This window comes from Carlito syrichta, unplaced genomic scaffold (genome assembly GCF_000164805.1).
Source record: "Carlito syrichta isolate Samal-C Ts95f unplaced genomic scaffold, Tarsius_syrichta-2.0.1 Scaffold307206, whole genome shotgun sequence".
In the NCBI taxonomy this organism is placed as follows: domain Eukaryota; kingdom Metazoa; phylum Chordata; class Mammalia; order Primates; family Tarsiidae; genus Carlito; species Carlito syrichta.
In genome coordinates this window covers 866,810-882,978 of record NW_007251302.1, presented here as the reverse complement: position 1 = coordinate 882,978, position 16,169 = coordinate 866,810, and the positions used below count along the sequence as shown (strand labels likewise).

Genomic DNA, 16,169 nt, shown 5'->3' with positions numbered 1-16,169 from the left:
TAAAATGAGAATTTCCTCCATTCTGGATCATGGGTTGTTTGGTGTATAGATTTCTGTAAAAATTTTGAGACTGGCCCCCAATAAAGAAAATTTGTATTACTTGAATATTATAACTAGTCTGAAATTTGTATGAAATCAAAGACAAAGTTCTGAGAAAGAAATACATATTGGTCATGTATAGTTAAATCCCAAGGAATGTTTTTCGAAATAAAGTAAACGTTTTTCTCAGAACAAATGTTTCACTTTTTAATATTGTGTAAATGATCTGTGTGTGTATGTGTTTTAATTAGAGCTGTTGATGAATACTAATGTCAAAAATTTTTTATTACCAGGTATACCTATGACAAAAACTATGGCAATGCTCTGGAAATATACTTAACATTAAGACATAAAGATGTTTTTCAATTGATCCACAAGCATAATCTTTTCAGTTCTATAAAGGATAAAATTGTTTTATTAATGGACTTTGATTCAGAGGTAATGTGCTTTTTATTTTAGTACTGATAGATCATTTTTACTGTTCCAAATTCTTAACTTAGATATCTATTCAAATGCTAGATTGGTAGTGAATCACATAGCTTGGCTATATGCTGATCATGCTTAGAATACTCTGACAATGCTAAATGTTGTTAGTTATATTAGTAGTTAGCATTCAGGAATCCTTTTCTTGATGTGATTTTTCTGTAAAAGCAATTGTATTTTGATATAGAACTTTTAAAGTTTTGTGGGTGTGTGTATATAAAGTAATTTCTTGGAAAAATATTTTATCAAATTCATAGAAACAAAGGAACTAGCTATATGCTTTGGCTCATTTAACCCTTTTAGTCTGTGTTCCAGAATTTAAAAGTTAAGCAAACTTCTGTCTTGATTCAATTAGTACTGTTTTATTTCTTGGCATTCACAGATCGGGCATGTTGGGTTTTCGTTGATTTCAGCTGGTGCTTAGGTCCAGGACATGTAGGATATGTTATTTCATTGTATATCTAAATAGTGAGTTACTTAACTAATGGGTAGACCCAGGCTCCACAGCTCACAGTGGCTCTTATAAAGTGATACAAATTCTTTGTGTGTGTGTTTGTGTGTTATAAAAAAGAAAATCTAATTATAAATGCTGGTGATAGAAATAATGAAATTCATAAAACACAGTTTTCTTGTTCAAAAAATTGAAATTTTACATAAGTCAAAAAGTAGAATCATAAAGACTCCAAAAAGAATAATGCATTTTTCAATTATATTTTACTGTATTTTGGGATATTATTTGCTACATTAATCTCCACCAACTTAAAGTTAATTAAGTTAGGAGCTAGATCTACTTCTTTTTTTCAAAGATGCTTTAGCCTATTTTCTTTCTTTTTTTTTTTTAAACTAAAAGAGACTACAGATTTACAAAGAATTATGCAATTCCAGGAAGTTCAGGTAGAGACTCTGCTTGTCTGGCAGAGGATGATTAAGAGGACGTGGTGTGCTTATATAAAAATTAATTACACTTTCCTCATATTAGGTCTCCCCTCATGCACCCACCCCCATGTGTCTCCAGAGCCTAGTTTTGCATATGCAGTGGTAGAAAAAAAGATGAGTGAGCTAAAACTAATTACTATTCAAGAGTATGAACCAAAGGCAAGGAATCACAGAGTTTTCTAATTAGAAGAGACCTTAGGGATAATCCATTCCAGCACCTTCATATCTCAGAGAAAAAAAAATAAGGTTTGGAACACACAGCTAAATTGTCTCAGAGTCAAGAACAGTACCCAGGTGTTCTGTACGAGGCTTGGTCTGGTGGGCTGTCTTCCCACTATGTCTTGTCATAAACTGTCTAATTTGTATTTCCTGATTGTTAAAGGTGGCTAAAGTACATTCTAAAAGTCCATAAACTTTATATCATTATGAAACTTGGGATATCGAATTCTCTTCCTGGCTCTTATCCTTTTCTCCATATGAAACCAACTCCTTATTGTCGGTGGGATCTCATAGCGAGACTTGATTAAGGTTCAGGTACCGAGAAGAAAAGCCCATTTTCATGGAGTAAAGAGATGCTCTCCATAACTACTGAGAGCCATGTGAGAATGTGTGAAGATCTCTGCCTCCAGGGGGGTAGAATATGTGTAGTAAAGATATTTTGCTTTTGGTAAGTTATAGCAAGGTATACCATTTTAGTAGTATGTAAAACACATAGACCTCAGATTGAGACACATTTGAAAATGCATTTTTTAACAGACTTTTTTATATAAAGGCCATTGTAAAGCTAAGAGCCTCTTTAAGAATATAAAATAAGCCCTTCATCTTTGATGGTGGTAGCATACTCTGCATTGTGTTTAGTTTTTTCTTCTTAAATAGCAGATTTCAATTACTGTACTTTTTTTTTTAATTTCAGAAAGCTGTTGACATGCTTTTGGACAATGAAGATAAAATTTCAGTGAGTGCCTTTTGTTTTTATATGTGTTACCAGATGAATGTCTGGGGCCACTATAACCATAAAAAAGAGAGATGTTTATCAGCTAATTTCGCAGCTGTGTTTGTGTCCTCTTAACTCCATCATTAAACTTCTATTTTCCCCCTAGATTAAAAAGGTAGTGGAAGAATTAGAGGACAGACCAGAGTTGCAGCATGTAGTAAGTATGGCAGTCTCCTACTTTTGCCCTTTGAATAGTTAATGAATCACCTTTCAGTACTGGTGTGAGGATACTAAGGTGAACTCTTCAAGGAGCTTAACACTCAGATTGACTGCAAATGATGTTCTGTAATTACCAAAATGTGGCATATGCTATGAATCTAAGACTGGGGATTAATTGCAGATCAGGTAATTGAACTTTGACTCACAATTGAATTGTGATGAAAAAAGTTAAGAATACATTTATATATACCTATAATGTAGATATATAAAATATAATAAGCATATATATAAGTATAATGAATATTTTTGTGTTCTGTACCTTTCCTCTGTAATTACCATTAAATATAAGAATGATATAAATTATAGCAAATGACACTGCAGATACCAAGTTCTTCTGCCAAGAAAATAACACACAATCATTCCACGTTCAGGACCACAGACCAATAAAAGAGCAGAGTCTTTTTTTTTTACTTCCTCACCCTTACAATAGCTGATCCCACTTCTCTTGTGTGGTTTTGCTGACAGTGCTGTTAAGAGCCATTATTCTAGATTTTCTTGGGGGGGGGGGGGCTACTTGATTCTCTGCACTGCATCATTATGGGAGTGAAGCAGGAGTAGATGTTTTCTTTGTTCTTTTAAACTTACCCAAGGAACGACTTCCATAGACATAGGGATTATGCCAGTAGGACTGTGGATTTCAGAAACAATGAGTGTACTTATATCTTTGCCCATCTCCTGACATCCCAGGAAGACCCTCAAGGAATTGAGTATTTTACACAAAAGTCAGTTTTATACATTGAAGCTCTTAAAGATTCCAGGGTAGGAATATGAGGCACTTTGTTTTCTTTTGCTCAGGGGTTGTACAGATGCTATTGCTATATTGCTCGTGATCGGAAATCTCAAGATTATTTGCTTCCCCAAACAGGGCTCTACTCTGCTGGCCACCTTGGGAATTCATTTGTAAAGCAGTGATTTCTGACCTACGTAAGCCATGAGACAGTATTACAGGCAGTAGCTATCTGTGTGACAATGTAATCGTGCAGTGGTGAAATGGTGGCACTAGAATGGCTACATCTTCCCTGCCAAGCGATGTATTGTCTCTGTAAATTTGGCTTGGCAGATGTGACAGAGCTTTTCCATCCTGTTCACACTCTGGGAAATAGCACCATGTATCCCAGGTCACATGCTGACCCCAGTGCCACTCAACTTATGGTGGCCTTCATCAGACCTCAGCCCAGCAGATGAGTTCGGTCTGATTGCTCGCCTCGCTCCCTCTTGCCTTAGGGAGATGTGAATAGATACCCCAGGAGAGGTTTCTTAAGGTGCATGTGACGTGGTTAGGCTTATTTGTGATGATATACAGCAACAAATACCAAACATGTGCTTACTCATTTATCATCACAGCTTCAGGGCATGCTGGTGCTCTATGTCTTTTATGAACCAATCCGCTTGGAGACGGCTTAGAAGTATGAATGCATTTTATATGACTGGTATAGTTAAGTCATCTTGCCTTTACTAGGTTGTGGAGCTTTTTGTTTACATGAAATACTAACTAAATGTTTAACATTGTTTTCTAACTTCTGAGTACTATATTGATAGACAATCTTGCCTGTGAATAGAAAGTAAATTACTCACTTCCTTTGAAGTCCATTAACGTCTTCAGACAGCTAGGGTAAAGTATCAGTTTTTAAAATTGGTTCAGAACACCTGTATTCATCTTGATTTTTATTTTTTATTTTTGTTTTTGATGTCACCAGTTTAGGCACCATTTCATTTTCAGACAACAAAGAGGAAAGGCAGAATGTAAGGGAATTAATTTAGCGCCTACTACTTGAGTTCTTAAGGACATATGCTTGTCCCATGACTCTATCCTCTTTTATGTAAAAGAAGAGAATTTTACAATCTAGAAAGACCAGTAATCAAGCATATTATTTCTGAGCAAAAGCAGATGATGATGACAATATTAACAGCTACTGTCAGTAGCATTCCTATAGTGCTTACTATATTCCAGGCATGGTTCTGAGTAACAAATGGCAGCTCATTTAATTCCCACAACAACCCAATGATGTTTGCAGATAAAGAAACTGAGTCACAGAGAAGGTAGTGACTTACTCAAGATTACATAGTTGGAAAGTGGGAGAGCCAGGTCCCTCTGAGCCCTCTTAGAAAATGTCAGAATCCCCTGACTTTCCTAAGGGGTTCTCCTTTCTGTTCCTTCATCACCTAGAGATTTTTCCTGAAGACTACTTCTACCTCAACGTCTCCATGGGAACTGTTTAGAACCAAAAGTAGCAATGTTGCCCAGTATTACTTTTATTATTTTAATATTCATGATGTATCCTTTGTTCCTTTCAGTATTTGCATAAGCTTTTCAAAAGAGATCATCATAAGGGGCAGCGCTACCATGAAAAACAGATCAGTCTTTATGCCGAATATGATCGACCAAACTTACTTCCCTTTCTCCGAGATAGTACCCATTGCCCACTTGAAAAGGTAAGACACAGACTCCCACACTTGTGCACATTGGGTAAAGAGTTTGTCATTGTTGGTAAACTGTCATTCTTCTCTTCCTATCTGTGCTCATCCATCCTTTTCCAAGGGGAAGATTGTTGCTTTCAGAAGAGTAGGCTTTGCTGGGACATTCTGTTTCGAAAAGGAGGCCTTGTTGGAATAGATTTTGGTGAGGAGTTCAAGCATTTCTGTAACAAGTTTAATTGGAAGAAAGGTTTAATCCAGGGCGTAGGACTTAATCAACCATCAAAGCAAAAATGGTATCAGGAATCTTAGTCCATCTCCCAGGATCAGTGGCACCTCAGAGTCAGTGTTTGGGAGGAAGGAAGACTGTCCTAAGGCAGAGACAGTTGCTGCAGTCAGGGATCAGATTTGATAATCCAAGGTCATAGCTTAGGTCCTATACCCTGCCTTTTATGTTTTTAATTAGAGACAGGATCTCCCTCTCTCACACAGGCTAAAGTACAGTGGCACAATCATAGCTTGCTGTAACTTCAAACTCCTGGGCTCAGGTGATCCTCTTGAGTAGCTAGGACTACGGGCTTGTACCACTTATACCCTGTCTCCTTTAAAAATCTGTCTTCTGGCATACTACATTTTCCATTATAATTATCTGTTATCTGTTTACTAGTCTCTCTTTCCCACTTTGTATAGATTCTTCAAAGACAAGGCGTTTGTCTTATTCATTTTGGTAAACCTAGTACCCAGCACACATTAGACATTTGCTTAATGTTTGTGGCATCATGAGTAAGAGAATGAATAAATTAAACACATACAAGGTCCTAGTTAGAGCTAAATATGGACTAGTAAGTTTTATGAGACTACTGTTTCGAAATAAACTGTAATACTTACTATGTATGTGCTAACAACTGATCAGTCTTAATGCTGACCGTATTATCCCATGGTTCTTGATACCATCTAATGCTAGCTAACATCCACAAATGTCTTATTAAATTTGGGTGGCCAGATAACAAATACTTTCGAGTCAGCTGTGTGTATCAACAAAATAAAATTAAGCATATTTGGTCCACAAGAGATATGTATAAAGAAGGTGAATGATAACACAATTTATATACGCTTACAACTTTTATATTTGCTTCTTCAGCCTATGATGAATAACTTTAAATGTACTGGATTTACCAAGAACCAATTTCAACTCAATGGATTTTTAAAGTCTATAGTTAATGAAAATAGTGTTACCTACATATTAACTTATGAAAAACTTTAACATTTTATATTTGGGGCCCCAAGACATTTTCTGAAGGTTAAATTTGGAAATACATCTTTCTCTAAAAATAAAAATAGATGTTGCTGTCTTCTCTCACTGTGGGACCTTATAATCTAGCAGAAGAGCGAGACTCATTCTTTGAACATACCCCTTCATTTGTTTCTCACTTTTTGAGGAAATATATGTTTACAGAGAGGGTGTAACTATCTCCAGAAGACTTCATTTGACTCCTCAGACCATTGATACATGGAATGATCACAGCCATTTTGGGCTCATTCTTCTCAGCCACTCAGCACAAGGCACAGACCAGATTCCAGTGTGTTCATGTTGCCCATACACTTTCAGCCCCTCTCGTTTAAAGTTTTCTGGTCTACTGTGCTTAATGGAAGACGCATTGTTCCACCCAATAGGGAACAGCAAAACATGTAGATTTTCCAATGCATACAGTTTGCTTAGAGCATTTGTGTAGACCTTTTAGACTTTTTCTTTCTGGTCCACTGAAAACAACAAATTGCATATTAAAGAACACAAGTATACTAAAACCAATTATGTTTTAAATTCAGTTGTGTTTTAAAATGTAGCTTATGTTTCCCGCTGAGAGTTTTGAACATGAATTAGAGATGGTGATCGTAGAAATAAACTATTAAAAATAATCAAGTCAGTAATTCACATTTTTAGAAGTCTCTAGATGGGCTTTCATGTGTCAGGTTATTGAGACTTCTTCATAAGAGATTCTTTCTTTGTCGGGATCTATTATGGGAAATACGTATATCTGCAAAAAGCATAACACTCTTCCCTGGGCACCTTTGGGTCCAAATACCCACAGCTATCTTAAAGGAGATAGTCATAACTTATTAATTCTTTTTTTTAAGTAAGAATTCTATATATACTTAATTATCTTAGAAACTAATTATTTTTATCTACCTGTAACATGAAAAAGCTATTATATATCATGAATGACAAAGTGTATTTCCCAATTACATGCATCCTAGGCATGCTAGCAGTGAAGTCAAGGTCATGGAATTTAGGTCTGCCTATTTTATCTATAGAGAGAGTCGTAGAAAATGTGGTCTTTTATTCTCCTGAATATAAAAATTAAAAACTTGAAAATTCTAATTCCTCCCCTCCTCTACAGAAATACCTACTTCAAAAGAGTTTATGGATTATTTAGTCTTATAGGTGCAAGAGGTTTTTTATTGTTTGCTTTTATTTTCAGTGAGAAGTGTTTGAAAGGCATTATTCAGAGCATGTTGATCCATTATTGTTTAATGATTCACTTCTGGCAGAATAGCACTATATCTTCCTCATTTCTGATTGTGTATCTTTGCTGGGTTGGGTAAATGTTGAGAGGAGGAATTATTTCAAATTGACAACTCATTGAAATCTTCAAGAATCCGGGCCAACCTTATTTTGAAATTTCTAAAATCCCACAATCAATAGTATTTGACCAAAAACTCTGTAGAGAGCCTGACATCATATCAATAGCCCTTTATGGTATAGTTATCAAAGGCCAGAGTTGAGGATTTAAAATCACCACAACACTGAATTTTTAAAATAATTGAAATTTTTATGTTTGTTTAAAGGAGATACAGAGTTTGTAGGAATTTTTAACACCTCCAGCAATTTAAAAAGACAATAAAAATAAAAATTCTTTATATTTCTGTTATACTTCATGATGTGTACTGTGTTTTCATATACCTGGTTTCTTTTGATCGCTAGAAAAGTGCATTTAGGTGTATAAAGTCATTTTATACATGACAACTTGAGTCTTAGGGAGATGGAATAAAAACCCCATGACTAGAGCTAGTAACTTCAGGAACCAAGACTTAGAATCTGATCCTTCATCCTTAGACTCTGTATTCTTTTCACTGTTGCAGGGAATAATTTTTCAGGTTTAAAAGTTAATTGAAATAATAGCAACTACTAAGGTACTTCTAGTATTGCAGGACTCATGAAAGACATAATTTTGCACTGTTAAACCATCCTTTCTTCCATAATTTACAGATGTGGTCATCAGGCACTAGTTTTCATTTTGCAAATCAGATTTGCCTGTGCCTAGAGTGGTTAAAGAAGAGTATTAGCTTTATAGTTTTGGCAAATGTGTAGCATATTATGATCTATCATATCTAATAGCATTCACAAGGTGGCAGTATTTCTGAATTTGGAAGAATAAAGCTAGGAGACGCAAAGATTGTAGATTTTCATTAAGGTAATTTAAAGAGAAGATTGGATAAAAGATGGCGAGGTCAAGGCTAGGTAAAAATCTTTAATTAGCAGTTGATAAAGTTCCTTTTAGTTACCTCAGTTTTCTTGCCTTTGTACTTAATCAGGAAGAAGAAAATTTAAATGTGTCATTCTGTGCTTAATTTTTGTAATTATTCTGTCTCTTCACTTTTATTTTTACTACTGTTCTCCTTTTCCATTTGTGTTTGTGTTTGTATGTATCTGTACTTAAAAATTTTTAGTCTCCCTACTCTTTCCTCTAGAGGGAACACTGTGGTATAGAACACTCAAGAATCTAAAATAAAGAAACATACTTTTATGCCTCTTATGTATCAATAGTAGCAAAAGTACACACTAGGAGTACTTTGTTTTTATGGTTAAAATTCCTAAAGATTTCTAGAGTCTACTTTCTCGTTTGTGAGATGAGAATAATTTGAGTACTGTAAGAAACTAGTCACTAAACATTTAAAAATCTGTGAAGTTCAAATTTTAGAGACTCAGATTATTTTTCCACTTGACGATACATATCTCTTTTCATTCCAGACAATTCCTAATTTCCACTTTACATTCAGACATTTCTACCTACATGACTTCATTTTCGGTAGTATATATGAAAACTTACAGCATCACTATTCGGTAGAATGTTCCACGGTGATGGAAATGCCTCAAAATTTGCTCTGTCCAACATGGTAACCACTAGCCACGTGTCACAATTGAGTATTTGAAATGTGGCAAGTACTACCAAGAAACTGAATTTTAGTTTTATTTAATTTTAATCAATTTAGCACTAAATAGACTCAGAACAAGTGACTATGTCTTGGACAACTGAGGTGAGGCTTGAAATGGCATACTCTTTGTGGTTTGAGACAAGCATGTTCTCAAGCATTCTCATATGGCTGAGAGAAGGGGGAATGGTTCTGTTTTAAACTTTGAGTAGTACTTTAATATGCAAGTGAATTTCTGAGTACAAAATGAACTCATGGACGCCTTTTAGTAATAAACTATTTTGAGCTGCATAAATACTCATTGTTATTCAGACTGTCTTTCAGTGTTCTGTTTAGCTGTGAATGACACAGCCCCACTAAACCATAAACTGTCTGTATCTCCAGCACTGGCACAAATCTAGGCACTCAGTTGATTTCTCAGTTTTTTTAATTAGTATAGTCCGAAGTCCTCTGACTTTTTCTTTGCTACATTTTCCCTTATTATTTAACTTCTCACGTGTTTCTTGTCTCTGCAGTAGTATCACTGCAGGAGAGTGAAGAGTTGGTGAGAAAATTCCATCATTTATAATGTTAATAGACAGACCTGACTGTATAGGAATAGGTAAACCATGTTTTTAATCAAAATGAATGAGAATTTTCTAGGTATTAGTTAGGATTAGATTCCACTGTGAGTGATAAAAATCCCAAAATAATCATTGTTTAAACAGAATAGTAGTTTAGTTTTCAGTCATGTGTAAGTCCTGGTGGAATAACCTGCTGTAGGCGGCTATGGGCGGCATGCCACAGGGTCAGAGACCAGGGCTCTTTTCTCTTCTTCCTTTCACCTTGTATAACCTTGACCTCCTGATGTGAGGTGTTGCCCTCCACATCTCCAGCAGCAGCTTGGATGAAAGGACTACAAATAAGGGAACCAAGAGTTCACACACAATGCTTCAAGGGAAGTTTCCGAGAAACTGCCACTCTGGCTGTCGGTAGGCATCAGTCATGTGACTCCTCTACTGCAGAGGAGGCTGGCAGATTTTTTTTTTCCTTTTTTAAATTCTGGGCAGTCACACACCCACCTGAGATCTTATTACCATGGAAGAAATGGGAAGAGGATATTTGGAAGGCAACTAGCTGTCTCTGCTACCTAATTTTTAAAATAATCTTGTGAGTAATTGAGTTGTTTTCTCCTCATGGTGACCTCCAGTTATTCTCATTTTCTAATTTAAACAGTGTGTGTACCCTAAAGTTTCTAGTTTCATTGCAGTTCTACAGTAAAGCAATATTTATATTTTTTCTTTTTTGTGTTTTATTTTCTCTTTTGCTACATTTTTTTTCTGCCCTTTAGTTGGCAATCTCCAACCAGAGATACTGATTTTTAAAAATCAAAATATCAAAACTAGTTCCTGCTGTTATTTCCCAAGATCAATCATTGAGCCAAAAGAGCTAATTAATTTGAGCTGTTCTTTTTAATCTCCTTGGTTCTTGTTTTTAAAACAACATTGGTTGGATGTTTTTAAATGACTCCTCTAAATGTGTAACCTAATAGTCTTCCTCCCGAAACCTTTTTTTGCCTACTCATTTATTTAAAAAATAAATAGGTTGGGCATTGTGGAAATCACAGGGCTTAGAGTGCACATGGTCCCAGCAGAGGGAAGTTAAATAGGTGAGTAGTTGAGCACAACTCTAATTAAGTTGTGGAGCCTGTGTAGTGTGCAGCTGGAGCGAGTACCTGGGATTTGACCTGCTGTGGGGTCCAAGGGAATATTTTTCTGGAGTCCTTGCCAGGAATGGAGAGTGAGGGAGAAGGGAGGCATTTCAGGCAAGAGGACACAATGGAGAGGAGCAGAAAGAGGCAAAACTGCACAGGAAGGCAGGCTAGATCATGGATGCTTTGTAGCTCGTGGTTGAGATTCTCTGCTTTAAATCTAAGCGGAGCAACACTCTAGCAGGCTGTATAAGGAGGAGTGTGAGATGAAGTTTTCCTGCTGAACTCATTCATCTTTACTGCATCCGGTTCCAATGCCACCTCTTCCATGAAGCTTTTCACAAGTTGCATCCCTTCTCTCTGCAGATGACCCTCTCTTGTTCCTCTGATTGTGGAATAAAGTGTCATCGTATCTCTTTCACCTTCCCTGGATCCTGAGCTCCCAGGGTGAACCCATGTTGCTTCCACTCCTACTTAGCCTCCTCCTTTATCCTCTTTTTTGTTGTCCTCTTATATCTCTGTGCAATCTGACCTTCTAGAACCCACCACAGAGCATATAGTAAATGTGTCTAACTCATTTAAAATTATTTCATTATTTATCAACACATAGTATGTCTGTCTGTCTCTGTCTCTCTCTCCTTCCTTCCCTCCCTCCCTCCCTCCCTCCCTCCCTTCCTCATTCTCTCTGTCTCTTTTTAATCCCCGTAGAAATGCAGTCATCAGCATAGTTGCTCCTTTTGGAATCCTCCTTAATCATCAGTTGTGTTTTTCCCTCTCACTTTTAGCAGACCCTTGAGCAGAGTTCTCTTTTAATTCCGGTGAGCTGGCAATAGAAGTATTCCCGCTAAATTCTGTCATTCGTTCATTCATGCAACATGTGGTATGTTTGTTAATGCAAAAATGAAAAAATGGACCACATTCCTTACATTATATATATTATATGTGTGTATATATATTTATAACATAAATATATTCAACATTTCTTACATTCTAGTGGGAAACAGAGCTTAAACAAATGACTGCATATTTGGAAGGAAGCAATACTGTGAAGAAACCTAAAGTAGCATGAAGAGAGAAAGCTTAGTGGGAAAGGTCGTTTCAACATCTTGTTTTCTGCCTTTGTTGATGGAGTGTTCTTAGTTGCTTCAAATATGTTTTCAGTTAAATCCTGTAGGGTCCAGTACCTCTCTGAGAGGTGACTGAATACAGCCACCAGTAAGTTCTAAGGAGATTTGTTTTTTGTTTGTTTTATTTTTAAAGAAAGGGAGTGGAAAAATTCCTTCAAGTTTACATGTTTAAGTGACTCTTACCATTTGTTCTTATTTGGTAGCCCATAGTAACATTTTTACCCTGCTTTAATTGAAGGCTCTTGAGATCTGTCAACAGAGGAACTTTGTAGAAGAGACAGTTTATCTTCTGAGTAAGTAACTTTTATTCATGTTGGTCCCCATAAACTAAGAAATAAGGTTACAACTTGATGTAAATTATATAAGGATGGACATAGGTTTTAGAGCAAAGTAACACAGAAGTTTGAGTCTGTTTTGTATAAGAATTTAATATATGCAAATAGACTCCACAGCATGGTAAAGAAGAAAGTTGTTTTTATAAATGCTGTAGAAATAATGTGTTAGTAATGTATAATAAACAAAACTTTATTTGTTCACACCTCACTACATAAATTAAAATAAATTGTAGATGGCAAGTTTCAGCTTTTTAAAATTATAACTAGTATAAATTAAAAATTATGAGCCATTTATATAACTGTCATATTGGTATGAAATAAATAATCTTTATTTTCAGAAATCACACCCTGAATAACTGGAGGAAGTACAATTGGATACCAAAGTTTTGGGGAAGCAGGAATGCTTTTTAATGTACTCTACCCAGAAATTGTTCCTGGTCTTCTGGTTCCTACCTCAAAGTGTCATAGTTTTTGTATCGTGCATACTAAAAAACAAAACTTACTATCTTTTCAAATTCCTCCAAAATAAGCCTCATGCGTGAGAGCAACGTAGATTTTGCTGAGGATTTCATAAGGAAGCTTTATGCAGATATCTGCAGCGTGCAATGTAGTGTTCATGTTTGATGTTTCTCCAGCATCACTTCCCCACCTACCTCTATGTTTCCGCCTTACACCTTTCCCTCATATGGCACTCTCCCTCACTGGTTCCTTTGCTTCTGTTGAAAAATAATCCTCCGGGTTCGGTGGCTCGGCCTGTAATCCCGCGCTTTGGGAGGCCAAGGTGAGTGGATTGCCTGAACCTGCGGGTTTGAGACCTGCTTGGGCAATTTGGTGAGACTTTATCTCTACAAGAAATCAAAAATTAGCTGGGCGTGGTAGCGCACGCCTGTAATTCCAGCTACTCGGAAGGCAGGCAAGGCTGCGGTGGCCGGGAGTGGCCACTGCACTCCAGTCTGGGCAACAGAGTGAGACTCCAACTCAAAAAAAAAGAAAGAAAAGAAAAGAAAAATGATCCTTATCTTCTATTCTCATTTATGCATATGTAGACTCATGGGTACTCAGCAAAAAATCAGAATTATTCAGGTATAGGACCTACAATTCATAGAAGTGCTTTGGGACTGTATTTTATTACTTGAGCATATGCTTGGACTTCTAATCACAACTTCAAGTAGCTCATCAATTTATTAATTTCAGTGCTTTCCTCAAGAAATATTTTGGAATAAATGTTTGTCATATTGTATTAGAAGCAGTAGAGAATTTATGAGTCTGATTATAAGAAACTTTAAAATCCTATACACAATTTTTAAAAATTTACCTTTTTTAAAGACATAAACTGTGAAAATAATATTTGCAAGAAAAACAAAATGCTGTATATGGGTATAAATTGGGACATCATTTTATTCACAAGCCAGCTGTTACCAGTTGATAATGGCTGCCCACGATGAGAAGGAGTCATGATCCTTTACTAGTTCCTGCACTGACCAAGGGACAGGGAAAAGCAATTGTTGCTGTCCCTTCAAAGTCTTAGCTTTGAATGTGAAGGTGTTGACATATATATCTCTCTAGAATCTGACTTTCCTGCTATTTAGTAGCTGTATGATTTTAGCAAGTTACTAACATTTCTATTTCTTCTGAAAATTAGAAATATTAGTAAAACACACCTCCTAGGATTGTAATGATGATTAAATGATGTAATTCATGTGAAGCACTTGAGTGAGTATTCAGCACAGAGTCAACATCCACTAATAGGAGAGATTTTACTGTGTTATAGATAGTACATGCTGATGTCACGTGAGAAGATATAGTTTTGTCTTAGTTTTCAAATTGTATAAACAAAGATAGACTATTTATTTTAAAGATGTTTATTAAAATATCCCAATTGAACTCTTTCTCACATTCTCACTCCACCTAGGCCGAATGGGTAACAGCCGAAGTGCCCTGAAGATGATTATGGAGGAATTACATGATGTTGATAAAGCAATTGAATTTGCCAAGGAACAAGATGATGGAGAACTCTGGGAAGATCTTATTTTATATTCCATTGACAAACCACGTAAGCAGAAAAGCTATCTGTGATTATAACTTTTTTTCTCAATGTAGCCAGTTATATCTAGAGTAAGAATTATCTCAAGATACATTGGGTTAAAAATTTGACAAAGTATCTACAGTGATAATAGACCAGCTGTGTTGTAATGATTTCTGATGTTCTTCTTGTGCTTGAAAGTTGGGAGCCTCATCACTTTGCATTACCTGAAAGTGACAAAGACCAGGTAGATACACAGCTTATTCTTTGTGTTCCCATGAGACATATTTTTACTTATTGCAACCAAATTGAATAAATGTCATCTGGGTTGATCTGACTTGGTTTGGCTTTTGCTTTTAGTTTGTATATGGGAGCATTTATTTTGAAAGTATATAGCCCTTAGCAGTCTCTTTCTGGAAACATATAACTGTTACTGGATGTTGATCATATTTGGATACTTACATTGTAGTTTTTAGTCTCTTTCCTGCTCTATTTTCTCAGTGCAGCACCAGGAGTTTGTATTTGTTGACCTTGAGCTTGACCATTTGCTGTATGTCTCCCATTTTGGAAGGAAAAAAACAAAAGCAGTCACCCAACAGAAACCCAACTTCTGTTTCAAAGATAACTAGCAATGATGGGTTAAAATCTCCCTTATCCTTTTTTCTGTAACTACCTTAATCTTAAATTGAATGTAATTACTTTATCCTCCTGAAAATATAAGGAATCTGGTTTAGCATGATAAAGTAGTAGTTTAAGGATCTTAAGAGACAAAGTGGTATAGCAGACACATCCTATACTTTTAGTTCTGGCCTGGGTTTGAATTTGGGCTCATTACTTGCTAGCTGTGTGAACTTAGTTAAATTAAACACTTCATTTTCCTTCTTTGTAAAATGGGGACACAACATTCCTACTTTGCAAAATATTGGAGACAAGTGTGTGACTGCTGTCATAGTATATTCTCAATAAATATTAATTGCACTCCCTTGACATTTGAAACTATTTGAAGGCAGACAATCATTTGTTCAACCATTTAAAAATACTTCTCAGTTGTTTCCCTTTGTGTCTTAAAGAAAATTAGTTCTTGAAAGGTTACTTCTTGAGAGTTTAGAAATTAAAATCATTTTAACACTTCAAAGTGTTTTCGAGTTACTTTTGCTTTAAAATTGCATTATGTACAAATTATATGCAAATAAAATTGCACTATAACATTGCTTATATGTTAATGATTTTATATGGTATTTTGTAGCATTTATTACTGGCTTGTTAAACAACATTGGCACGCATGTTGACCCAATTCTACTGATTCACCGTATTAAGGAAGGAATGGAGATTCCCAATTTGAGAGATTCCTTGGTTAAGATTCTACAGGATTACAATTTGCAGGTAAGTATCCTTTTTTGGACAAATAATCATGCTGAATGAGTTGATTTCTAGGGTTTATGTTAGATATGTTAAAAACTTTCTTTTTTTGAGTTGGAGTCTCACTCTGTCACCCAGACTAGAGTACAGTGGCCGCTCCTGACCACTGCAGCCTCAGCCTGCTGGGCTCTGGCGATCCTTCTGCCTCAGCCTTCCAAGTACCTGGAATTACAGGCGCACGCTACCACGCCTGGCAAATTTTTTATTTATTGTAGAGATGAGGTATCGCCAAGTTGCCCAGGTGGGTCTTGAACCCGCGGGCTCAGGCAATCCACTC

The 16,169-nt window shown here is 36.1% G+C and overlaps 1 protein-coding gene across 1 annotated transcript in view; it reads left to right on the top strand.

Annotated features, from left to right (window-relative positions):
* The window catches only part of VPS41 (VPS41, HOPS complex subunit), a gene marked incomplete at its 5' end in the record, with an annotated part of 99,850 nt that overhangs the window by 64,013 nt on the left and 19,668 nt on the right, over positions 1-16,169 (top strand). The window contains 7 exons of the mRNA XM_008064145.2: positions 333-477; positions 2,372-2,413; positions 2,559-2,609; positions 4,967-5,104; positions 12,354-12,408; positions 14,363-14,503; positions 15,720-15,856. Of these exons, the coding sequence (XP_008062336.1) occupies positions 333-477; positions 2,372-2,413; positions 2,559-2,609; positions 4,967-5,104; positions 12,354-12,408; positions 14,363-14,503; positions 15,720-15,856 (709 nt within the window). The remainder of the gene's footprint in view (positions 1-332; positions 478-2,371; positions 2,414-2,558; positions 2,610-4,966; positions 5,105-12,353; positions 12,409-14,362; positions 14,504-15,719; positions 15,857-16,169) is intronic.